Below are 27,247 nucleotides of genomic sequence, written 5' to 3' on the forward strand. Positions count from 1 at the left end.
GTACTGTGGGAGAACAGGTTCCTTTCACTCGGTCCCACCCAGGCTGAATGAGAAAGTGCAGAGCTCTGTGGCATAAACCCTGGTGTGAGCCACGCGTTTGTCATCCTGGCCCCTCCAGTGCTCTGGCTGTAGCGTGGCCGTGGTGGTGGTTCTGTGGACACACAGTCTGTGTGCTCTTGGAGAAGCCGCACAGCGTGCTGCCACGTTTCTCCTGGGTGGGGTGCACAGAGCAGGGTGCCCCGGTGCCTGCGGTTCCGTGGCCCAGGAACTCCATGGAGGGAACAGATCCCAGAGTTTTCCTAAGGAAGAGGGTTCCCCGCCAGGCCCCAGAAAGCAGAAGGCAGCCTGGAAATCCAGGTGCGCAGCGCAAGGTGGCTCTAAGGGACCCTGTCTGCCCCTTCGCTACTTCCTGGCATTTTCCTTGTCTCCCTCCTTTGGAGGTAACACTTGCTTTTCCTGGCCTGGGGGCGCTGCAGGTGGACCTGAACGAGGAGGAGACCATCCTCATCATCCGGCGTCTCCACAAAGTGCTGCGGCCCTTTCTGCTCCGGCGGCTCAAGAAGGAGGTGGAGGCCCAGTTGCCCGAAAAGGTAACGGAGCTTTGTGCAGAGGCAGCTGCAGTGCGGCCTCGTACCCGTGGCTCTCCCCAGTGGTGGGTGCACTCAGGTGACTCTCCCCAGGGTCCCCAGCCTGGCCCTGCCCCATCCAGCTTGGGGGCTGAGGCCTGAGACCCACTGGGTCCCTATAGTCAAGGGTGGGTTTATCAGGTTAGAGCACAAAAGCACGTCCTGTCAGTGGCCAGCCGCCTGGACAGGTTCTCCTGGCCACGTCAGAAAGGGCCATGGAGGCTGGGCTGCTTCCCACACAGGATGGCTCTGGGTTCTCGTGGCTGCTGCAGCCACGCCCTGGGGCCCAGGCCCCACAGTAGCGTCCATGGGACTCGGGGTCCCTGGGCGCAGGCTGCCCCTCTAATCACACTTGCCCTTTGCTTCCTGGGCTACTGTGGAAAGGCCTCTGGAAGGTGCCAAGTTGCCCTTCCTGGCCCAGGATCTGCCCTGGTGCTTCTCCCTTAGCCCACGTCTCCCCTCCTATCCCAGCTGTGGGGCCTCCTCACGGTCACCCCCCTAATCAGAGCTCACATACGGCACCAGCACACCTCCTCTGGGGCTCAGGGATGGGAGGTGCGTTGGGGGTGAGGGGTGGTCGGGGTTCAGGCTACCTGGGGCCCTGGCGAGCGTTGCCCATGCCCCGCAGGTAGAGTACGTCATCAAGTGCGACATGTCGGCGCTGCAGCGAGTGCTGTACCGGCACATGCAGGCCAAGGGTGTGCTGCTGACCGACGGCTCAGAGAAGGACAAGAAGGTGGGCCCGGAGTCCCCTGTTCCCCACCTGGGTATCTGTGGTGGGAGGGTCGGGGCCAGAGCACACTCCATCTCCAGCGGGGCCTTCGCCTACTTGGTGCCTAGTGTTCTGGTTGGGGCCTAACATGGTCACCATCCCAAGGGCGTCTGACTGGCTCTGGTGACGACAGCTAGTGGCCTATGTCAGGCTCATTTACTGAGCTGCCGTCTGGCATCCCCTTTCCCTGTGACGCTCTGGTTCCCTTTCCAGTCGGCAGCAGGCGGCCCAGTGCTCAGCCCAGCAGGGCGAGAGCCTTCTCGCAAGCCCCACAGTCCCCGCCAGGAAAGGGCCGCCTGCCAGCTGAGGCCACTGAGTCCTTTTCCCAGGTGGCTGTGTTGGGGTGGAGTCTCACAGCACAGAGGAGCAGGGCAGGTGGCTCCCTCCTTGGGTGAAAGCTGAGGGTCCCCGGCCTCGCCAGGACTGACATTGTCCTCCCAGGGAATGCACCGGGTCCCTGATTCTGCCCCAATGCCTCGACCTTGGCCCAGCCTCCACGTTCCCCCTTTGGACTTGTTTGGGCCCTTCCTTATCTGACCTACTGCAGCAGCGTATGTCCTGGGTTACTACCTGGCCTAAAACACCCAACCACCCATCCCCGTCCCCTTCCTTCAACCCTGTAGCCAGAGGGAGCTTCCTAAGTCATCATAGCGCACCCGGCTGCCACCCACTGGGGACTCCGGGGTCCACAGTGCCTGGGATGCAGCTGATGTCACTCATATCTTCTCCAGTCTGACTTCTAGTCTGTCCCGCTAGCCCCTCCTCACCCTCACTACCTGCCCTCCAGCATGCCAGGCACCCCAAGACTCAATTTGCACCTCTGCGCCTCCAAACGTTGCCTTCTCCTCATTTCCAGTTGCTATGCTACAGGCCACAGACACCCCAAACCCAAGCTTCCCCATGTCCCCTGCTCAACCACCTGCCCCATCCACCAGCCTCACCTCCACCCTGCCCCGGGGACAAGATCCCATTTGGGACCCTCTGCTCTGCCTCCGCAGGGCAAAGGTGGCACCAAGACCCTGATGAACACCATCATGCAGCTGAGGAAGATCTGCAACCACCCGTACATGTTCCAGCACATCGAGGTGAGGGAGCCGCCTGTCTGAGCTCCCAGGCAGAGCTCTGTTGCGTCTCCCTGATGACTTTTTCAAAAATAATTTCTAATGTTTTGAATAGGCCATGCCTGTACATGTGTTTCCTGATTGCTTTTCCGTTTTCCAGTGCTTACCGTAAAGAATCCTGACAGTATAGGGCGATATCCGATAGAAACAAAAGTCCCTGAATGTCACCCTCAGCAATCACCAGGGAAGTGTTTGGAGGGTCCTCTTTGGGGGCATGTCCCCGCCATCCCCTCCCCAGCGGATCATGCTGTGTTTGCCATTCGGCATACTTTCCCACAATGAAGTGTGGGGTCAACACCCTCTTGGGCCATAATACGCCCTGAGAATCTGGAGTCTTGCCTCTGTAGTTCCTGGCATGAAGTGTCAGGATCGCTCCAGACCCCCTTACGCCCAAGAGACCTCTGGGGCTCCGTGACAGTGCACTAAGAGTGGTCATGGCCCCTCACTGTCCTCCTGCGCTCACGTGAGTGGTGAAGAACGTTACATGGAGACCTCCTTTCCTTTGTTGGAGGCACACGAGGGAAGGGATGTCAGGGGACTAGAAACGTTGTGTGTGGCATCTGTATCCGCCTCGGAGCCAGCGGGGGCGCTTGCTGCTCGCACGCTGCGAGGGGTCTGTGCTCTGAGCAGCCCAGGTCCGGTCCCGTCTGGCTCTGATCGTCTTTCCTTCCATTGCAGGAGTCCTTTTCTGAGCACTTGGGCTTCACTGGTGGCATCGTCCAAGGGTGAGTGGCTTCCTTGCTGGATGGGGAAAGCAGGCAGTTCACGTGGAGGTGGTTTTTTCTTTTTTGGGTGGCTTTATTGCTATTGTTATGTTTGTTCAATTTCAAAGGCATAAAATTTAGGAAACGTAGAAGAAACCAAGAAGAGACTAAAAGTCCTCCGTGCTTAGAGAGCCGGCCGCTGTTAACCCTGAGAAGCGGGATTCCCGAGGCAGGCCTGGCATCCAGAGCCCTCTGTGCTGCCTCTGAAATCTGTGACCCTTGACAACTTTCTCAGCCTCTGAGCCTAAACTCTGTCCACTGCTACAGAGATCCTCGTTATACCACGTGGATGTGTGTTCTACAGCACCCTTTGTAAAGTGCAGCCCAGACTGCTTTAAGCCCCTGATACTGAACACAGATGCTGTCTCTAGATTTTCACCATGGCAAAGAGCCTTGCTAGAAACATTCCTAGAGCTAAAGCCACCATTATTCCCCTTGGGTATTAAGCCATTCGAAAGAGCAGGGGCAGCTAATGAAAGGGCAAAAAGATCTTGGTGGGTCCTTAGTTGGCTGGGTGAAGTGGCTCATTCCTGTAATCTCAGCACTTTGAGAGGCTGAGGTGGGAGGATTGTTTGAGGCCAGGAGTTCGAGACCAGCTGGGACAACACAGTGAGACCCTGTCTCTATAATAAATAAGAAAAAATCAGCCGGGCGTGGCGGTACGCACAGGAGATCACTTGAGCCAGGAGTTCGAGGCTGCAATGAGCTGTGATCGTGCCCCTGCACTCCAGCCTGGGTGACAGTGAGACCCTATCTCTAAAAAAATGATAATGAATAAAATAATTTTTAAAAAGGGGGCAAAAAGTTGTTTTGATCACATTTTTTTATACCACATTGCATAATGCAGTCCCACACTCCTGGGTTTGAGACCTGGCTCTGGCGTGTTACCAGCCATATCCCACTATCCTCTGCCAGCCTCAGTTTCCACATCTGTACACCGGGGGATGTTAGCTGGAGTGAATGAGAGAAGCTGGGGTGGCGCTTAGTCCCTAGTGTGGCAGGGCGTGGGCACTCTCCACTGTGGCATTTGTTCCCAGAGCTTCATTACCAGGCGGGGGGACACGCCCGGTTTCCTGGGAGCTGCCCCCAGGGTAACTACTAATCACACCTCCTTTAATTCCCACAAGTGTCTGGGTTAGACGATAAGTACAAGTCCACCTTGGTGACGTGCCCTTATTTTAGTTGGGCTGAAATGGCTTTGCTGCAACCTGGGGAGGGGTCTGCTTAGGGAGCCACCTCTGTGCTTGAGCCTGACACCCAGCCGGAGATGGGAGACGCGCTTCCTCCTCTACCCGCCTGAAAGCTGCCATTCGTAACGTTCTCTGCATTCTTCCCTCCCTCCTTCCACATGCCAGACTGGACCTGTACCGAGCCTCGGGTAAATTTGAGCTTCTCGATAGAATTCTTCCCAAACTCCGCGCAACCAACCACAAAGTGCTGCTGTTCTGCCAGATGACCTCTCTCATGACCATCATGGAAGATTATTTTGCGTATCGTGGCTTCAAATACCTCAGGCTCGACGGTGAGTAGGAACCAGGGAGATGTTTGTTAAGGGACGTCTGGGGCTGCCATAGCTGCTCGCTGGTGTGCCCTCTCTCCCGGGACCAGGCGAGGCTGTGCGCTCTAGTTCCAGTGGCTGGCGTGGGCCCAGTTGCACACTGAGCACCTAGGCCATGGACGTGTTGTGGTTGGATCAGAGGCTGGGTCTCCTGACCACCAAGCTGGTGGTCTTTCCACTGCAGTGCTGGGTCTGGTGGGGAAGAGGTGCCCAGCAGTCCTGTTCTAGTTGGAACTGACAGAGACCAGTATCTCCTGGGTATAAGGAAAAAAGCATTAATAGACTCACATAACTGAAACCCCAGGTGTTGATCTCTTGCTTCAGGCACAGCTGGATCCAGGTGCACAGATGGCGTTGGAGGGGCTGGCCTCCATCTTGGCTTCATCCTCAGGCTTTCCTTCCCCTGCTCAGTGCAGGGGCCACCTGAGCAGACCTGCCACCTGTCCTGCCCCACAGAGGTCCCAGGCTGCCTCTCATTTAGCTGTCCTGCACCACGTGTCACGAGTCAGGCCTGGAGCTGGAGTCAGACTCAGTGTCAGGTGCTGAGCGTGTGTGAAGCAGGCTCTGCAGGGGCAAGAGCAGCAGCTGCCTCGAGAGTGCTCAGTCTGACCCCGTGTCCTCTGGTCCCTCATGGAGAAGTCGCCATGTGTATTTCTACTTTTCTCCAAACCCCTCTGCTCAAGGGAGCTGGAGCAGGTAGATGCTGGCAGTATGTAGGACGTGTGGTCCCACACTTGCAATGGGTCAGGAGGGCCCCAGCCCTAGGACGGGGTTCCCTTCCCTCTGTCAGCCTAAGGGCATGCACAGGGCTTACTAGAAACATGAGCTTGGGAGCTACTGGGACAAACGAGGCTCAAAAGGTTTCTCTTCCCCTACATGACTTCTCAGAGCCTTTGTCTCAGCTCTTGTGCAAAGTCTGTCTCGTGACAAGACGCCCCAGATTGCTGCACCCCTCTGTTCCCGTGGTTTCTCAGACCGCGTGCGTATGGCTGCTGGGCTGGTGAGCCCCTGGGGAGAGCCCAGCTCCCACCCTCCCCAGCACCCAACTGGCTGCCCCATTTTTCCCTTCTCTCCATAATGTTCCACAGGGACGAGGACTTTGGTCACCTTGGCCAGAGCTGCCCCCCAGCACTAGGTATGGTCATGGTCGCAGGGCAGAAAATCTATTAAGAGAGCAGAGGAAGGGAAGGAGCTCCATGGAATGTTCTGAGACTGGATCTCCCACTGTCATAGTGGCGAGCGTGAGGGCGCAGGCTGGTGTCTGGGGAGCTGGGACAGCCGGGGCTATGTCTAGAGCCCGAGGGAGGGGAGGCGGGGGTGGATGCCCGGGCTGCAGTGGGCAGTGGGCTTCGGCACTGTGCCAGGGCACATGTAGACCAGTGGCAAGAAGCGATCCACTGTCATTTCATCACCAAATGACTCCCCTTTGCCAAGGGCACCTTTCGTCTGAGCTGCCAGCAGCCCAGGGAGCTCAGCCGCCCTTTGACTTTGAAGTGCTGAGGGCCAGCGTCAAGGGCTGTCCTGTGAGAGCCCCTCTCCAGCTCCTCTGCTGGGGCGGAGGGGACACTGATCTTGCTGGAGGAGAATCAGTCCCCGTTAGACGGTTCCGTGTTCCGCCAGTAGAGCGTCGTCTTTGTGAACCGCCAGAACCCATTGCAGTGGGGCTGGTGGCAGGTGTCAGCCCTCCAGCCATAGGCTCGTTCCCTGTCACTCTCCACCCATCCTGAGGCCCCCTGTGTGTTTTGGGTGGGGGTTACCAGCACTGGCTGCCGTGTCTCCTGCCCTGCCTGCAGCGGAGCAGTGCGGGGAGGGAAGGGCAGTGCCAGTAGCGGTGGTAGCAGCCGAGATGACAGTGTGAGTTGCGTGCCGGGCCCTGTGCTCCAGCCCAGCACCCTTCAGTTGTCTGGCGACACCCCCTTTATATGCAGGCAGGGCTCACTTTGATCCTGGGGCAGGAGGAGTGGCATTCCGTAGTGACACCGTAGATCCCAGTCACGTGCTAATCATAGTCACAGCCTCGAGTTGAGCGTGCAGAGCTTTGGCTCATGTGGCCCCTGGGGACACTGGTGGGCCCTGGTCCTGCCATCAGAAGCAAGCGTTCCTCGACATCTCCTCCCCACCCCCCTGAGGTCACTCTGCTGACCCTGTGCTCCCCTGTGCCGTCAGGAACCACGAAGGCCGAGGACCGGGGCATGCTGCTGAAGACCTTCAACGAGCCCGGCTCCGAGTACTTCATCTTCCTGCTCAGCACGCGCGCTGGGGGGCTCGGCCTGAACCTCCAGTCGGCCGACACTGTGATCATCTTCGACAGCGACTGGAATCCTCACCAGGTAAAAGCAGGCTGGTGCCCCAGTTGCGGGGAAGGGGGGCGTGCCCCTCCACGAGCCCTCATGGAGACACTGCCCCTGTCCCGGGTGTCCTCTGGCCTCCCCGACCATCTGCTGCACCCACACCTCCTTAGGTCCCCAGGGAGGAGGACGGAGAGGCTGGATCCTCCTCCGTTTCTCCAAATAAAAAGAGCCTTCCCCTCTGACTGGGAAAGCAACCTATTCCACTGTTGCTTCTTGAAAGAAAATCCTGGAATTGGATACATGAAAAGTGGAAAATGCCCTACTCCTACACATCACCATGGCCCAGCCCTTGCACACGGTCCTGCGAGTGCACACGCACACCTGCACTTTTTAAAACAAAATGTGGGGCAAACTCTGTGTGCTGTTTGCTGTCTCCCTGGTACTTGACCACGTACCCCGTGTGCACCCCTGTGCCCCTGGATACCGGGACGTACCATTTTGTAGATCCAACAGTTTTAAAACGAGCAGAACCTTTCCCAGTATTTCATCATGCAAGTAATACGTTCTTGTTGTTTCTTAAACGCAAATACCAATGACAGAAAGTCAAGAGTCCTCTTTTCCATTCCATTCCAACCCCACTGTCTTCTGTGCCTCTGCCTGCTGTTGTCTGTCTGCGGCCACGTGCCTGCTGAGATCGCTGCCACGGATGCCGCGTGGCCTGGCACGCGCCTCTCTGTTTAGTCATCGATGTCGACCGCCTCGAGAGTATGCATGTGAAGCTGCCCAGCCGCCTAATCGGCTGCCAGCTGTCCTGGCAGAGGGCCGCCCCAGGACGTCCGCATTCAGGCCCCAGTTGGCAGGCGTCTGGCTTTTCTGTTTGTCAGCCTGCTCCCCAGCCCCTCGGGCACCTTCTTGTCCCTGTCTCGGAGCACTTGTGCGAGGACCACAGGCCCGGTCAGAAGTAGGGTTTCCTGGCTCGCAGGAGTGTCTGCACCTTCCTGTTTTGGTGGTTTCTGCCAAAGTGGTTTCATTCCCGCTGACGGGTTCTGATCGTGCCCTCGCCTGCAGCCAGGGGGCACCAGCATCCGTTGATTACCTCTCAAGGTAGCCCGTCCAGTGGGTTAATGGCCTGGTGGTCACTAGTGTCCCTGTGATCAGTCTGAGGGTGTAGTTCCTGCCCAGACCCACACCCCGATGACTGGCCAGTTTCTCAGGGTGGCCGGGACGTGCCTCCTCATTCAGCAGGCAGGGCCTCTGTGGACCCTGTTGTCCACCGTGCTGTGAGGCCTCTGAGGCCACCGCAGGGCCAGAGATATGTCACTGAGTGCTGGGCCTGCCAGGAACTGTGCTCACAGTGGGGTCTGAGTGGTGGACACAAGGCACCCCTGTACCCTACCAGGTGTGTCCTTGGTTGCCCCCTTCGGTGCCAGTCTTAAGTCTTGCTGGTCCCCAGCCTGCCCCGCAGCTCCTGGGCCCGCAGACGGCACTTCCTGGGAATCTCCTAGGTTCTGCCTCAGGGATAATAAAAATGTTTGCAGCACAGCCACAGGTTCCCACTTTATTGGGAGCTGAGTGCAGCAGTCATGGTCACGCTGCCGACATTTATTCACCTGTTTAATCCGCGCAATAGCCATGAGAGGTGCCCTTGTCTGCAAAGTGAGTCCTGAGGCTCAGAGAGCTGAGGCTGGGCTGGGTGCACAGTGAGGAACCGGCACCGCCTGCACCCAACCCAGGTGTCACCACGGCGCTGCTGGGCTTCTACCCTGGGCTGTAGCTGGTGCTCGGCCAGGTGTGGCCACACTGAGGATGTGCAGCTGCCACCGCAGCTGCCTTGGAGTATAACCCCCTAGGGGTTTGGCACTTTTCTTCCTGAACATCTGTGAGATCCCAGGAGGTAGAAAGTGCTGCTTCTGCAGGAAGGCAGTGAGCGCCTCCCTATCCCCCAGGGACACGTGGCAACCCAGGCTCCTGGCCTTTGCAGCGGCAGGTGGCAGAATCGCCAGGGCTTGGTTGGCATACACATCAGAAGGCCGCCTTCCCCTTAAAGATCCACCAGGCTCGCTTGGGACTGACCAGCCATTTTTCCCCACAGGACCTGCAAGCGCAGGACCGAGCCCACCGCATCGGGCAGCAGAATGAGGTGCGCGTGCTCCGCCTCTGCACGGTCAACAGCGTGGAGGAGAAGATCCTGGCCGCGGCCAAGTACAAGCTCAACGTGGACCAGAAGGTGATCCAGGCCGGCATGTTCGACCAGAAGTCGTCTAGCCACGAGCGGCGCGCCTTCCTGCAGGCCATCCTGGAGCACGAGGAGCAGGACGAGGTGAGCCCAGCGCCGGCCCCGACCCCTCCCCGGCGTGAGTGGTGGACGCATGAGCGGCTTTCATTTTTGTTTTTTTGCCTTTTTTGCACTCTTATTTTTTTTGCATCCCTTTGGAGTAAAGGGAGTGTGGGCTGAAAGGAAAGAGGATGAGTACTTGCTTTTTCTTTGAAGTGGTTTTTTTTTTCTAAACTGCTGGTGAAAGATGCCGGATTGACAGCCCTGGAGACTGAAGTCCTCTATTTATCCACAGAGCAGACACTGCAGCACGGGCAGCGGCAGTGCCAGCTTCGCCCACACTGCCCCTCCGCCAGCGGGCGTCAACCCCGACTTGGAGGAGCCACCTCTAAAGGTGAGAGGGGTAGTTCAGTCTCCATGCCCATTCAATCCTCGGCTTCTCGGCTGACACGGCCAGCAAGGGCCCTGGTCCCACGGAGCGTGCGTGTGCGTGTGCGTGTGTGTGCCTCTCGCTGCTGTGTGGGTCCCCATCCACCGCAGCCGTGCCGGGACCGCCAGCTCATTCCCACGGACGCCGCCGCTCGCCTCCGAGCACGGCCACCGCCCACCCCAGCCCCTCCGCGGCGCAACTGACAGTTTGCAATCTTGTAGGAGGAAGACGAGGTGCCTGACGACGAGACCGTCAACCAGATGATCGCCCGGCACGAGGAGGAGTTCGATCTGTTCATGGTAAGCACGTGCGGGGTCAGGCGCGCCCCCTGCTGGTTCCACATGCAGAGCAGAAGGTATCGGTGGCCGTGGTGATGTTCCCAGCAGGTCATGGGGCTGGAGTCAGCTCTGGCGTGGCCCACCCTTTCGTATCCAACTGACCCATCTGTAAGATCTGGCCTTGTGAGTGTGTCATAGGGATGGGGTGGCGCACACACCTGTGCCATTCTGTATGTGGCCCTCAGACCCACACGTCCCGTTGAGTCAGTGCTGACGGGCCCTTGAGGGCTCCGCTCGCTTTCAGAGGGAGTTGACGCTGCCCGGGGCCTTGGACACAGAGCCTCCTTCCCCCTGAGTCTGAAGATGGCGCAAAGTCGGAAGGGGTCTCTCACCCTGCGGGCATTGTGCCTCCACCACAGCTATGCCATGGGGCTGCCACGTCTTCTAGCCTTCTGCTGGGGTCTGTGGCCCCTCTTCTGCGACCTTCCTGTCATTTACCGTTTTCTCTGCCCTTCTCCCACCCTCTCCAGTCTGGGTCTGACACAGCAGCCAGGCTGGGTCAGACACCCAAAACCCGAGGGCTGCTGTTTAACTGCCACGGCAGCGCCAGTCCCCACGGGCAGAGCCAGAGCCCTCCTGAGCCCTGGGTGTCCCCCGCTGCCATGCCCTGTGCTGACGCCTCTCTCCCTCTGTCCGTCCTCCCGGGCCACCAGCGCATGGACCTGGACCGCAGGCGCGAGGAGGCCCGCAACCCCAAGCGGAAGCCGCGCCTGATGGAGGAGGACGAGCTCCCCTCGTGGATCATCAAGGACGACGCTGAGGTCGAGCGGCTGACCTGCGAGGAGGAGGAGGAGAAGATGTTCGGCCGTGGCTCCCGCCACCGCAAGGAGGTGGACTACAGCGACTCGCTGACGGAGAAGCAGTGGCTCAAGGTACATGCTGGAGAGGGCTGCCAGCTTCCTCACGCCGGCCGCAGGCAGGGCGAGGAGCACAGGGCCCAGCGCCAGGACGCGGGCTTCAGGCCGTATTCTGAGAGCTTCCTTTTGGCTGTGCTGGGTTGGGCTTCATCAGCATTCGAGAGTCTTCTGACATGGGCCAGGAACGTTCAGGTCCTCCTGACTCCACTGCTGACCCCACGCACTCCCCAAGCAGCTCAGAGCCCGCTGCTGGGCGTAGTCGATCTTTCCAGTCGAGGGTTTGCCTCTTCTTGAGGTTGGAAGTCATGTTGCTGACCTCAGCAAGGTGTGGGCTTTCCCGATACCTGTCAAGGGGAAAGCCACAATGACAAATTAGTGACTGACAGTTCCGCTTGCAAGGTAGCTGGGTGTGGTGGCTGGGAGAGGGGCAGGCAGCCGCACTTGGGGCACGTCACCCCTGAGAGCTGTGCCCTCCTTGCTCAGTTGGGAGGGAAGAAGGTTTGAGCTCTGCACCCAGCCCCGTGGGCCTCTGAGCCCAGCTGGCTTTGCACAGGGCTCGCAGCTGCTTGTGGAGCTGACGCAAAGGCTCATGCTCAGCAGGTGGCACCTGGCCCTGCAGCAGCAGCAGCTGCAGACGCTGAGTCAAAGCTGTGCGGTGCCCTGCAGGCCTCTGACTCAGCCTCCTCCCCCACCACAGCCAGGTGCCCAGCACTGCAGCTATGGTGACAAATCACACCTTGTGCTACCCCGGGGCTCTAGTGCCCAGGTAATGATCCAGAATCCAGCCCTGAGGTCGTGTGATAAAATTGTCCCCGAGCAACAATTTCAAGAAGGCAGGTGGCAGCTTTTGGCTGTACTATCCTGAGTGCCACACACAGGAATATGCGATGTGACCTTGTCCGAATGGCAGGCAGCCCCGGTCCCTTCGTGGGAGCTCAGAACACATCAGATACGCGAACTCGCCCACTGGGCTGTGTGTGAAAGGGAGCTGTTGAAACAAGCAGGAAACCAATGGACATTAACGACAGGCCATCCCACCCCTGCCATCGGCTCCTTAGCACGTGGAGTGTTCCAGGGCCGAGCAGACCTATGCGGAGAGGGAATGTGGGCCCCTGCGGGAGTGTCACCAGCCCTGTGTTTTCGAGGCAGTGGGAGCCTTTTAAACTTAAAATCAGCCCATATGCTGATGCTTTTTGCACATTTTTTTGAGAGGTAATTTACATGCCATACAATTCGCCCCTTTAAGGTGTACAACTAGCAGTTTCTCGTGTGTCCACGGAGTTGTGCAACCATCACCACAGTCACCTTCAGGACATTTTCTTCACCCCCAGGAGAAGCCGTGCCCCATTTCCCCTCAGTTTGTTCATTCTCCCCAGCCCCGGGCAGCTCCTCGTCCTCTTTCTGTGTCTATGGCCTTGCCCATTCCAGACATTTCCCACCAGTGGAGTCATAATGTGTAATTCTTTAGTGTCGGGGGTTTGTCACCGAGCATGATCTTTTGGAGGATTGTCTGTATCATAGCACGTGTCAGTGCTTCATTCTTTTATCGCATTGTGTGGATGTGACTCATTAATGTCTTTCCATCCATTAGTTGGTGGACGTTTGGGTCGTTTGCACTTCTGGCTATTGTGAATAATGTTACTATGAATATTCGTATGCATGGCTTTGTGTAGACACGTGTTCTGGTTTCTCTTGAGTATGTACCTAGGAGTGAAATTGCTAGAACAAATGGTAATTCTCTATTTAACCTTGTGAGGAGCTGCCAGACTGTTTCCTATAGTGGCGGCACCATTGGACGCTCCCACCAGCAGCGTGGAAGGGCTCCGTGTTCTCCACGTCCTCCCGGCACTTGCTGTTTGCTCAGCTGCCGTCCGAGCGGGCACGGAGTGGCATCTCATTTTAGTTTTGATTTGCATTTCCCTGGTGGCTAATGGTGTCAAGTGTCTTCTTGTGCTTCTCAGCCATTCATCTGTCTCCTGTAGAGAAATGTCCATTCACATCCTTTGCCCATTTTAGAAATGTACTTGTCTCATTGAGTCGTAAGCGTTCCTTACAAGTCCCTTATCAGACACACGAGTTGTAAATATCTCGTCCCATTCTGTGGGTTCTCTTCACTTTCTTGGTGCTGTCCTTTGAAGCACGAAAAGTTTTTAATTGTGCTTAGACTTTATCTGTTTTTCATTTTTACTTGTGCTTTTGTGTCTTAGCTAAGAAACCATTGCCAAGCCAAATGTCATGAAGCTTTACCCCCGTGCTTGCTTCTAGGAGTTTTATAGTTTCAGCTCTTACATATAGATCCACGTAAGGTCCATCTTAAGTTGAGTTTTATGCGCAGTGTGTGGTAGGGCTCCAGCGTCGTTCCAGTTGTCCCAGCCCCATGTATGAAAGAGACTGCTCTTATCCCGCTGAGCACATCTCGTGCGTTATATAAGGCACCGTGTGTGACACTGGTTGACGGATGATTGGTACCACTTTCGAAGCAGCCACTCTGGTGCCTTCCAGATGCTCCTGGCCCTTGGCCTGCTGGGCTGACCCCCTGTATTCTTTTCCTAGGGCTGCCATAACACATTACCGTGACCTTGGCAGCTTCAGACAGCAGAAATACATTTTCTCACTCTTCCAGAAGTCAGGGGTCTGAAGTCGAGGTGCTGGCAGGGGCAGGGCTATGTTCTCTTCGAAGGCCCAGGGGGGATCCTTCCTCGGCTTTTCCAGCTTCTGGTGACCTAGGTGTCTCTTGGCTTGTGGCAGCATCACTCCAGTCTCTGCCTCCATCTTCACGTGGCCCTGTCCTCTGTGTCTCTCTGTGCTTCCCTTCTTGTCTGTTGTGAACACACGCTCGTTGGATTTAAGGCCCACCCTAATACAGGGTGATCTTATCTCGATCCTTATCTAAGTACGTCTGTAAAGACCCGGTTTCCAAGTAAGGTCGCACTGAGCTAGCAGGTGGACATGAACTTGGTGGGCGCTGCTAAACCCACTCCTCCGCCGGGTCTGCAGCGGGGCTTTCTCTCGGTCCTTCCTGTTTGCTACACACCCTCCATGTTGTGCCTTTGGCCCAGATCCCTTGCCCCCCTCACCCCCCAACTCCCTACTGCCTCTGGGAAGCTCTCCCCAGCCCCTGACCAGGACAGGTCGGCTCCACCAGCCTCAGTCCCGCTCTGCCTCCTTCCTGGCACATGACATTTTGTCGCTGTATCTGTGGGTTGCTGCTGTCTGATTACTGTCTCCCTTCCAAGAGGAGAAGGGGCCCTGTCTGTTTCCAGTCACTACTATGTCCTCAGCACCAGGCCCAGTGCCCAGCTCACTGGGGCAGCCGTAAGTGGGAGACGAATGACCAGCCTGTCCCTTTGGGTCCAGGCCCAACTCCCTGTTCTGATCCCAAGATCCCTAGGGAACCTGGCTTCTCTTTACTATGTTTTAGGGATAAAATAGGCAAGTGACTTATAAGCATTGAAAATTAATAAGTAGGACTGCTCCGGAGGTTGAGACAGGAGGATCACTTGAGCCTAGGTGTTCAAGATCAACCTGGGAAACCTAGCGAGACCCCATCTCAAAAAACAAGAAGAAGAAAATTAATAAGTAGGGATTCTCTTAAAATTAACAGTGTTCACGTTCATGTCCTATACCTCAGTTTTGCCACAAGGAATCTATGTCAAAGAAAGGCAGTTGTCAATAGGAGCATTACTTAGAATAGAAAGAAAAAAGGAAACGACCTAAATGACCAAGAACAGAGGAGTTTAAATTAGGACACTTGGTGCCCTGAATCACAAAACAGACATAAAACAATTATATTGTAGAAAATGGCAGGAAAAAATATCCCTGGTGCAGTAAGCAGCGTGGTACGTGGGCTGCAGTTCCAGTGTTGTTTGCGAAGGTGCACATGTGCGTCAAGGATGGGGGAGTTCTGGAGGTGGATGGTGGCACTAGGTGCACAACACTGGCGCATAATGCCACCGAACTGTATACTTAAAATTGGCTAACGTGGCAAATTTTATATTATATACAACTTATCACAATTAAAAAACAACAAAAAAAATGAATGCAGCTATTTGAGAGGCTGATGTAGGGGGATCACTTAAGTCCAGGAGTTTAAGCCCAGCCTGGGCAACATAGAGAGACCCTGTCTCTAAAAAAATAAATAATTAAAAAAAAAATGTGACAAAATGTATTTGTGGAGAGTCTGGAGCAGAAGTATAATGTTATCACCTCTGGGTGGCTGTCTCTGTACGGTGAGGATTTTCTCTTTTTTTTTTGGAGACAGGGTCTCCCTCTGTTGCCTGGGGCTGGAGTGCAGTGGCACGATCATAACTCACTACAGCCTCATACTCCTGGGCTCAAGCGATCCTCCTGCCTCAGCCACCCAGATAGTTGGGACTACAGGTGTGCGTCACCACGCCCAGCTAATTTTTCTAATTTTTGTAGAGGTGGGGTCTTGATCTTGCCCAGGCTGGTCTCGAACTCCTCACCTCAAGCAACCCCCCTGCCTTGGCCTCCCAAAGAGCTAGAATTACAGGTGTGAGCCACCGTGTCCCGGCCAAGGACATCATGTTTGAAGGGCAGCCTTGGGTGGGTGGGGTGCCCACTGGGGGCAGCACTGGCCTTTCACTGCAGCTCAGAGAGCCCTCGTGTGCGTGTGGCGCCCCGAGCCGGCCACTCTGGAAGGACACCAAGTGCTAGGGCCCTTCTCCCTGCCCCAGCCGGGCCCCCGGGTTTGCGTCGTGGCCTCCGCTTGTCGACCTGGGTTCTGGCTGTCCTATTTTACTACTATTGACCCTGAAGGCCATCGAGGAGGGCACGCTGGAGGAGATCGAAGAGGAGGTCCGGCAGAAGAAATCGTCGAGAAAGCGCAAGCGGGACAGCGATGCCGGCTCCTCCACGCCGACCACCAGCACTCGCAGCCGCGACAAGGACGACGAGAGCAAGAAGCAGAAGAAGCGCGGGCGGCCGCCTGCTGAGAAGCTCTCCCCGAACCCGCCCAACCTCACCAAGAAGATGAAGAAGATCGTGGACGCCGTGATCAAGTACAAGGACAGGTAAGCAGAGGAGGTGGGCAGGCACGTCTGCCAGGGGCCTCCCCCTCCTCTGGGCTCAGGCCTGGGGGCTGGTGTTCGTTCAGGCCTTCACACACGTGATGGGATTTCTGTGCAGAGCACACAGTCTGGAACAGGGAGGCACGTGAGCGCTGTCAGTGGTGCAAGAGGGAAAATAGCACATGGCAGGGAGGAGAGACGGGTGCAAGTCTCAGGGAAGGTGACGTTTGAGCGGAGCCCTGAGGAAGGGACGGTCTGGGGAGGATCTTCAGCGCTGTGTCCTGGCCGGGTCTTGGACAGTGGAGCCTGAGGTGGACAGAGGAAGGCCGTACGGTAATGAGCGCTGATCACATGGCTAAGGGGATGGGCAGGGAGGTCGCGTGGCTGGAACAGAGCAAGTGGCAGTCCACTTCCGACCCCACGCCCTCCCAGTCTTCCCGTGCCATCATGGGTCACCCACGTGTTGAGAAGACATAGCTTGCACTGTTGGGCTCGCTGCAGGTTCTGGGTCCCTGCCTTCTTGGACACGTGGCAAATACAAGCCAGCACGTGGTTTCAGCTGTGGCTGGAGCCCAGCAGGGCATCATGTCCATTCGTGGACCCTGAGTCCCACTTCAATAACAAGAAGCAAGTAATGGTTCGCGGCGGCTCTCCCAGGAGATGTGTGCAGATTCCGCCAGCCCAGGGCAGGCCGTGCAGAGCCAAGCGGGAGGCGGCAGGGGGTGCGAGGCCTGCACCTGGCCGGGACTCGCTCAGGCTTCTGCTCCCCAGTGTCTCTTTCCACGTTCTGGTATCCGCTGGCCAATGTGACTGTCCCCATAATGGGCAGGTGTGTTGTGCCATTGGTCATGAAGCAAAGTATGGGAGAATGTTATCTGTCGGAGGGAAAAGTGCAGTGTGAGTAGTCCTCATGCATCAATTGGGAAGAATCTTTGTCAACGTGAAATTGTAGGGGTGGTGATGGTTGTAGAATCTAGATTAATGGGTTCAAATTGCCTTTAAAAAGGCTCTTGTATTATTGGAAAAGAAACATGATGAAGTAAAAGGAGACATTCAAGTTCCTCTGCTTGATCTGAAAACGTAATGTATGTCAGTATTGAGAAAAAAATATTGACTCTGATTTGCAAACTTTACCTTAGAAGCAAAGTCCACAAGGAGGGAAGTAAGTGGATGATCTAAAATACAGAATACTTATTTAAAGTAGGGAACTTGGCTGGGCATAGTGGCTTACACCCATAGTTTCAGCACTTGGGGAGGCCGAGGCATGAGGATTGCTTGAGGCCAGGAGGTGGAGGCTGCAGTGAGCTACGATGATGCAACTGCACTCCAGCCTGGGTGACAGAGCAAGACCCTATCTCTGAAAAAATAAAAAAATACATAAAGTAGGGAATTAAAAAAAAAGTCTAATTACAGTGACAGACCCCCGCCCCTTGTTTTATTTCTAATAATATGCTTGCAAGGGAAACTAAAAATTACCAAAATGAATAAGACCCTTCAAGGCTGTGGGGAAGGGATGGACTTGTCAGTAAGTCCTGCGGGCCTGTGGATATCCACGTGGAGACAGTGGACCTTAAGGCCACCTCACACCGTGCCCATCTGTTCATTCGAAATGGGTTATCGATATAAACACGTGAAAGATGAAACCGTGCTTTAGAAGAAAGCATGGGAGAAATTCTGGAGTAGGCATAGATTTCAACAGGACCCAAGCCACTGACCATTAACGATTGCTACGTTAGCCTTCACTGAAAGTATGCACATCTGGTCTTCCGTCACAGTACACCCTCGGGAAGACAGTGGCAACTACTGTCAGAGACTGGGGAAAGACAGCCCAGTTTTTAAAGATGCACAAAAGGCAGGGACAGACACCTCCCCAAAGAGGACATCTGATGACCGAACAGCGTGGGAAAAGGTGTTCGCGGTCGTTACATCGGCATCTAACATCAAGGAAATGCACGTGAAAATGGGAGTGAGATGTCCCCGCACTCTCACCAGGACGGCTGAGATGACTTTGCATGTCAGCGGGGACGCAGAGCAGTCAGACTGTACACCCTGCCTGCATGAGGGCGCAGCTCTCTGGCAGTAGCTTCGAAAGCTCAGCCTACGCGTGCCCTCTGACTCAGTTACTGCGGCCCTTGCTGTATCACCAGGAGAGCTGAGTGCGTGTGTCCACACGTACAAACCCACCTGTAGCAGTGTTGGTCCTAATCTCCCAAAACAGCAGTCAGCCCAGTGTCCGTCTGCAGGGGAGTGGACTAACAGTGGCCCAGTCACACAAGGGGAATCCTGATTGCCGTGAAACAGATGTACCACTGCTGCCCGGAAGAATCCTAGGTTTTGCTGAGTGAAGGAAGCCAGACGCTAAAGTGTAGCTGCTCTTAGTTACGTGAAGTTCAGGAGCCGATCCACAGTGGTGGATGTCCAACAGTGGTTACCTCAGATGGGGAATTAATAGGAAAGCTGCGTGAGGGGCCTTCTGGGAAACTGGGAATATTCTCTCTGCAGATCTGGGTGTGTACATGAAAACATCTGCCAAGGTGTACACATTTGCGATACCTGTGCTTTCCTACACTGCGATATACCTCAGTTTAAAGAAAGGAAGAGGCTGGGTGCGGTGGCTCACTCCTGTAGCCACAGCACTTTGGGAGGCTAAGGTGGGAGAATCACTTGAGGCCACAAGTTTGAGGTTACAGGGAGCTATGATCACACCACTGCACTCCAGTCTGGGGAACAAAATGAGACTGTCTCTAAAAAACCAACCAACCTCACATCATGTTCTTCTAGATGGGTTCACAGACCTGGGAGGTGTCCATTAGGCTGGGAATAACTGTATTAGGATTACAAGTGGGCCAGCAAATGTGATTATTAAAGGAAGCTTCCTGAGTGCCAGAAACGTTTTGTTCACAAGTGGGGCAGCTCCATCTACTCACTCGCCACAGCGAGGTTGGCTGGTGGTCACACAAGAGACCAAGCAGGACACATCAACTCAGGAATGATAGTCGCATTTCTCTGATTGGAAAGCTGCCTCGTTTGCCAGATCATTTCATAGTTGATGTTTGGATATAAGATTGGCATATGCAATGGAAACTTCTGGCATTCTTCACTGAATAGGAAACTGAGGAAAACATGATACAACCCGATACAAGGTTTGGGAACAGTCCGTAAGACACACTTTCCGCTTCAGTAATTCTCTAGGATTCCAGAACTCACTGGAAGCCGTCACTCTCTTGGTTCGTTTATTGTAGTGAAGAGCTAAAGATTAAACTCAGCCAGGGGAAAATGTGGCTAGGGCAGCGCCCAACACAGTTCCGGGGCACAGCTTCCGTTTTTCCCCTCCCCGTGGAGTTGCAGGCAGAGCCGACTTTGCCTGACGATGCTGAGACAGTACGCTGCCAGCATAGAAGCCCTGGTGTCTGGTTTTTATTGGAACTTGGTCACTCTGTCTCCAGCCCCTCTGCAGGCCTAGGTGAAACTGCATGACCCAAGGCCCCCCTCCCCGCCCCAAATCACCTCCTTAGACTATCTGGTCCCAAGGCCCCCAGGTAAACAAGGATACCCTGTCAGGTATGACATTTCAAGGGCTTAGAGATCACCTCCCAGGAGCCCAAGGGCAGACTACATTTGGGACAGAGTTACATTCTTTACGACACCCCTGTCAGATACCTGGAAAGTTCCAAACGACCGACCACCACAGCAGGTGGCGCTCATGAGTCATGCCTGGCCCCTCCTTAGCCTGGCTCAGACACACGCCACACCGGAAAGCGCTTGGGTGGAATCAAATGACACGTAGCGTAACAGTTCGCTTTTTATCTCAACTTTAAATAGTTCCTTTCCAGAAGAGAAAGTGAAACGTAAAAAAAAAAATTTTGTTTTTAGATTTTCTTTTAAATTTGCTCTCCAGAGCCCTCGAATTCCTTGGGCTCTATAATTGAGTTAAACACAGAGCTCAAAGAGAGTGAATTATTAACGACTGAGATCTTCATGGATACCGAAGAATGATTACAAGACGTTGACATTTGAATTAAGGGTCAGGGGCCTGCCTCGCGAAGCAGGAGCGTGTGCTGCTACTCCCGTCCCCAGGGACCCTAAGTGGGAGCCGGATTGTCCCCTGATGCGAAAGCACCTATCGGAGAGAAGTGGTTCTGCCGGGCACCTGCCGCTGTGTCGGGGCCAGACGCTTGTGGAGAAGCAGGGTTCCCATCAGTTGGAATCTTTCCAGATGTTACTTTTTGTGGTTTATTTTGAGATTTTTCTGCCTTCCCCCACTCCCAGGTTTTTTGGGTTTTGGTTTTATTTTTGAGACAGGGTCTTGCTCTGTCACCCAGGCTGGAGTGCAATGGTGTGAAATCATAGCTCACTGCAGCCTTGAACTCCTGGGCTCAAGTGATCCTCCTGCCTCAACTTCCCAAGTAGCTGGAACTCCAGGCTCTCGCCACCACACCTGGCTTATTTTTAAATTTTTTGTGGAGATGGGGTCTCACTGTTGTTGCCCAGGCTGGTCTCAAACTCTTGGCCTCAAGTGATGTTCCTGCCTCAACCTCCCAGAATATTTTGCTGGGATTACAGACGTGAGCCACTGCACTCACCCACAGGTTGTATTAATTTTTTTTTTTTTTTGAGACAGAGTCTCACTGTGTTGCCCGGGCTAGAGTGCCCTGGCGTCAGCCTAGCTCACAGCAACCTCAGACTCCTGGGCTCAAGCGATCCTCCTGCCTCAGCCTCCCGAGTAGCTGGGACTACAGGCATGTGCCACCATGCCTGGCTAATTTTTTCTATATATATTTTTAGTTGTCCAATTAATTTCCTTCTATGTTTGGTAGAGACGGGGTCTCGCTCTTGCTCAGGCTGGTCTCAAATTCCTGAGCTCAAACGATCCTCCCGCCTCGGCCTCCCAGAGTGCTAGAATTACAGGCGTGAGCCACCACGGCCTGTATTAATATTTTAATGTCAGTGGAAGTGTGTTTGATATTACCTTTATATTTGTGTCATCATATGTATACAGTTGTCTTGTTTGGAAAGCCCTTACTTTGTTTGCATTCAGATCGACAGCTGCTTTGCCCATCCCTCCCAAGACCCTTTGTTGCTGTGTGGGTGGCATTCCTTGGAGTGTCACAGTGCCCACCCGTTGCAGCCAGAGCCCTTTACATTGTATGCACAGAGCCCAGGGAGAAGTACTTCCTGCTGTGAGGCCACCACGGAAAAGCTTGGAGCATGGCGTGGTGCCATGTGAGCAGCGCCGACCTGGGTGGTGCAGGAGTGGGGGGTGGCTCCGGCAGGAAGTGCCGCATAAGCAGAGTAGGGAAGATGAGCAAGGTCCACCAGGACAAGAGGAGGAACAAGTGTCTCTGGCAGAGGGGACAGCATGTACAGAGGCCTGGAGACCAGAGGGCATTGTTACCCCAGGACCGGAGGAGACCAGGGGACTTGGACGGGCCATGCTAGCTCCGAGGGCCTTGCAGGGGCCCCAGGCCACAAACCTGCCCGTGGCCCAGAACACTTCTCCTCAGTGATTTGAAATCTCAAACCACATTGAGGAACTTGTCAAGAATTGAAACCAGAGTGAAGAAATTAATTTGCATGTGGGAGTTTTACTGTAAAATAGGAACGTGCAAAAAAAGGCACAGGCCCTTAGGTTTGGTTGGAACTTCTCCCGGGGCTGTGTGTGCTGCCAGTTGGTGCCTTTGTCCCTGGGTCCTTGGGAAGAAAGATGGTGGAAAGAAGATGGTGGCACTTGGGCCACCATCTCCAATTGCCACGGCAGCAAGCGTGTGTCACGGGGCACCCCCTGATTGAGTTTGGGAAGGGTTCAGAGAAGCACGGCTGCCGGACGGCACTGCCTGTGCAGACAGGCGGCAGAAGACGCCATATGGAAGCCCCCACTGGCTGCTGGCTCGCCCGCCACAGCCACAGGCCAGAGCTGCTGCAGCAGTAAAGACCACACATTCGTTTGTCAGTGGTGTTGAACCTGAACTTGATGATTGTACTGAGGTGGTGTTAGCATCCTTGTTGTTAGGAGACACATGCTGATGGCTTCAGGGCTGCAGGGGCACGACGTCTGCAGTTTACACTCAGACCGCTGAGAAAGATGGTGATGTCTCCACGCTGCCCAGGCTGAGCCTCGCCGGGGCTCTGGGCCCCACTGGGCGGGCCCTGTAGAGGCTTGAGTATCATAGAGATGAGAGTTACACACCTGGAAGCTGTACCTCAGTTTCCAAGCCTGGCAGCACAGCAGTGGAAGTCCAGAGACGTTTACACAGCAGAAAGAACTCAGGCAGCTAGATTAGAACAGTGAAAACAGTTGAAATTAGAAATACGTGTTTAACATCAAAGCTTAGGCCAGGACAGGTACAGACAGAAGCACAAGTGTCTGGAGTTGGGAGCAGGAGGCCTGGGGTGAGCATCTGGCTCCTTCACCTCCCTGCCCCGGTGCCCCTGGAGGCCTTTGGTTTCCAGAGGGCCCCTGTGCTTCCTTGTGTCCTGGTGTCAGGATCCTGCCACTTCTGGGGGAACTTGAGGCAGCCTCTGACTCCAGAGCCCCTCGGCACTCCAGGAGCTGCCATAGTGACAATGGGGACACTAACGTTGATTCGAAGAGCACACTGCGCGCTTTCCCAGCCGCCCTCCATGACCCCTTCAGAAGGTGGTCTTGGCCTTGGGACCGACTCCACTTGCCTTTGGCCTCGGCGACCTGGGGGAGCCCGGGCTTGCTTTCCATTTCATCGGCATCTCCTCCCTGGCACTGAGAATGTTCCACGTACCTTTGGTCTAAGTGCTCTGTTTTCGTTGTGTGAAAGCGCAGTTGATGCCACACCTAGATTATGATCCAACTTGAGCCTTGTGCCGTGCTTGGTGTCCCACCTCTAGAGTTAAGGGCATCAAACTAAGTGGTTTCCAAACTTGGGTTACATGGGCAGGCATCAGGGTTTCTTAAAACTTGAATTTGGATTTCATTGTTTAAGTATATTAAACCCATAATACGAAAAGATGCCCCCAAATGTGGTGTTGTCTTCTTAGAATCTACGAGCTTGTTATAAATATTGGCACTTGGGAAACTTCCGTCATCATAGCCTGCAGCACAGCCCCTCCCACCGTAACTCTCACAATAATATTTGACTTTATACTGTGTCAAAAAATTGAGCCTAGAAAATAATTTTGGGCTGGGTGCAGTGGCTCACACCTGCCATCCTAGCACTCTGGGAGGCCGATGGGGGAGGATCACTGGAGCTCAGGAGTTCAAGACCAGCCTAAGCAAGAGCGAGACCCCATCTCTACTAACAATAGAAGAATTAGCCGGGTGTAATGGCGCATGCCTGTAGTCCCACTACTGGGAAGGCTGAGGCAGGAGGATCGCTTGAGCCCGGGAGTTCAAGACTGCAGTGAGCTATGGTGACACCACTGCACTTTAGCCAGGGCAACGCAGCGAGACTTCATCTCTTCAAAAAAATTTTTTTTAATAGGAAGGCAAATCAGGACCCCTCCAGACTTCACAGATGGGCTCTATCTTAAGCACCATCTTCATTTGATTGCTCGTGCCTGCCTGAGGCAGTCAGAGCTCAAGGGATAGTACTGTGATCCATTTGCCATGTCTGCCGTGGTCAAAGGAGTCACAGCAGAGGTCAGCAAACCAAATCTGCAAATCAGCAAAAAAAAATCCAGCCCACCACCTGTTTATGTACAGCCTGTGACTTAAGAACGGCTATTTTAGATGATTTTGAGAAAAATCAAAAGAATATTTTATAATGTGCAGATTAGATGAGATTCAGATTTCAGTATTCATAAATAAAGTTTTGTTGGGCCACCACCAAAGCTTATTCATTTGTGCATTGCCTGTGGTTCCTTTCCTGCAACAGTGGCACAACTGAGAAGTTGCAGCAGAGACTGTGGCCCACCAAGGCTAAGATATTTACACTGGCTGTTTATAGAAAATATGTGTTGACCCTCGATTTAGAGCAATGAATGAGAAATATGGCAGGAAGCTCCATGACAGCCCAGGCAGTATGTGCTGTGGTCCTGTCTGCCACAACTTCCTGTGTGTCCTCAGCCAGCCCTCTTAACCTATCCGGTTCCTCCGTCTGTTAAGAGGATGTGGATGAATGATCTCTTGGGGGCTGATGGCTCCTGTCCCGTTCAAGGGGCTGCTGGTCGCTTACAGTTCTCTCTGTTCCTTCTCCTCAGGTCATTTTGTTTTAAGGACAAATCCGGTTATATACTTGAAGGGACAGGTCAGTTGGGACTTTCCAGCTCTGTACTTCACACCCACTTGTGCGGAAGGGAGGAGGGACTATTTTGGCTTGGAGGCTGTGGAGGGGTTGTCAGCAGCCCCTGGCAGACTCTCTTTGGGACCAGAGCCTTCCTGCCACCTCTCTCCTTCCCCATACAGTTTTGTCCAGCCTGTAGCTACCATGGCCCCAGGCTTTGTCCTCAAGGCCTTGCAGTCCAAGAGGACAGAGGACTCTGCTTTGCCCACTCCTGGTAGAAAGTCCCGGGGAAGTGCTCTGATTGCTTGGCTTGGTCCCGCCTGAGTCACTGGCCTTGCCGTGGGGGCGGGGATTAGGGTTTGATGACAGTTCCCACTGGAACCCCCGAGTTGGTGTGGAATCGAGCATGTGCCACAGGGAGGCAGTCATTATGTGGGCAGGTTAAATAATAAAGGTCCCCGCCAAGGCTGCTTGGGCACCGAGGAGAAGGTCCCCACCCACATGTCAGACTCGTTGCCGCCAATGCTCAGCAAGAAACTTGCACTGGGCTAGACTCGGGAGGGAGCGGGGGCTCCTGGCAAGGCCAGGGTCGTGCTGACCCCCTGCTGTAGATCACGTCCCTTTCCAGTGACCGGGACAGGGTGGCGAGCGAGGTAGAGGGGATCCCTGCTCCAGGCGTTGACGTGAAGAGCCAACATAGTAGCAGCAGTGTCATCATTGTCATTGTGTTGCCAAACCAAGCCGGGAGGCATCAGGGCCACGGTGGTCACTTCCTCCCTTTGTGTGTGAGTTGGCTTCACAGGACTGTCCTCAGAGCCTCGGATTCTTTCGGGATCCTTCGCTCCCGTTTCTGCCATCGGCAGCCCTCGGATGTGGATTTCCAGGCAGGTCTGTGCCTGCAGCGTGTGTCTCCCGGAGATGGGAGGCTGATGTGAGCCCCTGGCGGGCGCTCCATGCAGGGCTCCTGGTCGTTGCTGCTGGGATCTTTTCTGGGACGGGTGGTGTGTAAATGCCCGCTCAGAGTGGGGCAGTCAGGCGGCCGTGGTGACACCCGGGTGTGAACTCCTGCTCTGTGACCCTGAAACTTCCAGCCTAAGCCACCTTTATTCGGCAAATGTTGGTCTTGCACCCGCTGTGCACCCGGCTTCGTCATTGATGCCACTGGTGGAGCAGGGAGTGATCAGGACCCTGGAGAAAGGCTCCTCGGGGCGACCAGCCTCCCTGCTAATACTGGGAAAGGGGGAAAGAGCGAAGCTTCTGGAGACAGGGTCCCTCCTAAGAGACCTGGGGGTAGGCAAGGGTTTCTTTAACAGGACAGGAGAAGCACCAGGTGTAAAAGGAGATACTGGTACAGTGGACTAAGTTAAAACTGAAGATCCGTGGACAGAGGAGGCGTTTGCAATAAATGTGTCCGACGAGGGACTCCCCGGGGGAAGTGAACAAAGGATGGGAACAGGCGCTGCTTGGAGGAGGCTAGCGAACCCCCAGCAGCCCTGGAGACAGTGGTCGGCCTCGTTGCTCAGCAAGGAAGTGAGAGTTGGAGCCACGCAGAGACTCGGATGGCAAGGAAGAGGACAGCTCGTCTAGGGGAGCGCAGGCCACTCGGTGTCTCCCACAGCCAAGCACTTCCCCTCCCGGACTGGCTCCCCGTAGGACTGCAAACCGAACACTGGTGCACAAGCGTCCACAGCCAGCGCTTCGTAATGCCCAACACAGACACAGCCCCGGCACGCGGCAGCAGGAGCTGTACATGTCGGCTGGCGCGTGCCCACCGCGGGAGCATGTACTGCACTCAGCGGCGGGGACAGCGATGAGGGAGGGAGCCAGGCCAGGCGTGGGAGCTCCCCTGTGTGATTCCATGATGTCACGTTCAAGAAGCGGCCGAGCTCAGCCAGGGCTGGTGCCCAGGTTGGCCTTGCGGGGGTCAGGACTGAGGGGAGAGCGTAGCATCCCATCGTGGTCGCTGAGGATTTGTGCCTTGGCGTTAGAGAGTGGCCCTGAGGGTCAGAGAACTGGAGGAGGAAGTGGCCTTTGCACTGAGGTGAGAGCGGTGCCAGGTTTCCCTGGGGGAGCAGCCCTTTCTCTGGCCCTGGGGTGGGCATGGGAGGAAGAGCTAAGGGTGCCCATCGCTGGGAGGACCCTGGGTTTTATCCCTTGTGAGGGGGAGGCTGTGATATGTCTCCTGTAATACAGAGCCATGGAAGGTCGGCAAACGACCAGGGAGGCTTTTAGTACCTAACCTGCTGCAGCAACCCCTGGGGCCGGGCACTGAGGCCTTTCCTGGGAACCCCTGGGATTGAAAAGGGCATCTCAGCACTTTGGCAACTAAAGGCGTATGGCAGCAGCTCTCCAAGAGGTCCCTTTTGGTCCTGGTACCCCATCCCTCCCCAACGTGTGTCCACACTCAGGTCTCGGTCCTCAGACCAGGGACGGGGGCGGGGGGCGGCCTTTATTCCTCAAGGACATAATTCTCCCAGAGGTCTGCACCATCAGTGGGCCACAAAGTGAATTGAGTGGATCACAACTGGCATTTCTAAAAAGTGAAATAGAATAGAACATCACACAGCATGTCACAAGAGAGACTCTTGCATCGGGAAACTTCTGTCCGCTTGTGCCTGTGTCTGTGTGTCCTGCATCAGAGGGTAAAACATAGCCCTTGCTGTGCGTCACGGTCAGAGGTGTAGGGTGACGTTGCCATCGGGAGGAGGGCACTCTTTGCTCAGAACATTTCATAGAGGGGAGAACAGGACATGCGGGCCTAGGACGGAGGGACGCAGGCCCCCTTTCTGCCTGAGCCGCAGGACTGGCGTTTCCAGAGCAAAGAAGAGTTACGTCTTTCTCCCAGGCCCCGGGTCTTACCTGAGGTGGGACAGCAGTCGTTTGCCGTGTGTTCTCACTTTCCTGTGATGTAAACTGGGTTTACCAATTCCGGTTGCCTGTGGCCAAACCAGCCCCCAGCCTGCTCACCACGAGAGAAGGCAGCCTGTGGG

The 27,247-nt window shown here is 55.1% G+C and overlaps 1 protein-coding gene across 7 annotated transcripts in view; it reads left to right on the forward strand.

Moving 5' to 3' along the window:
* SMARCA4 (SWI/SNF related, matrix associated, actin dependent regulator of chromatin, subfamily a, member 4) overlaps positions 1-27,247 on the forward strand; it is an 83,609-nt gene that overhangs the window by 51,529 nt on the left and 4,833 nt on the right. For 3 of the 7 annotated variants that reach the window (XM_012641271.1, XM_012641270.1, XM_012641272.1), the window contains exons 20-30: positions 477-590; positions 1,255-1,362; positions 2,397-2,483; positions 3,198-3,244; positions 4,639-4,805; positions 7,008-7,171; positions 9,225-9,452; positions 9,703-9,801; positions 10,059-10,136; positions 10,829-11,047; positions 15,803-16,065. In XM_012641271.1, the coding sequence (XP_012496725.1) occupies positions 477-590; positions 1,255-1,362; positions 2,397-2,483; positions 3,198-3,244; positions 4,639-4,805; positions 7,008-7,171; positions 9,225-9,452; positions 9,703-9,801; positions 10,059-10,136; positions 10,829-11,047; positions 15,803-16,065 (1,574 nt within the window). The remainder of the gene's footprint in view (positions 1-476; positions 591-1,254; positions 1,363-2,396; positions 2,484-3,197; positions 3,245-4,638; positions 4,806-7,007; positions 7,172-9,224; positions 9,453-9,702; positions 9,802-10,058; positions 10,137-10,828; positions 11,048-15,802; positions 16,066-27,247) is intronic. The other 4 variants (XM_012641276.1, XM_012641277.1, XM_012641273.1 and 1 more) reach the window with 3 other exon arrangements.

Source organism: Propithecus coquereli, unplaced genomic scaffold (genome assembly GCF_000956105.1).
Source record: "Propithecus coquereli isolate 6110/MARCELLA unplaced genomic scaffold, Pcoq_1.0 Scaffold164, whole genome shotgun sequence".
In the NCBI taxonomy this organism is placed as follows: Eukaryota; Metazoa; Chordata; class Mammalia; order Primates; family Indriidae; genus Propithecus; species Propithecus coquereli.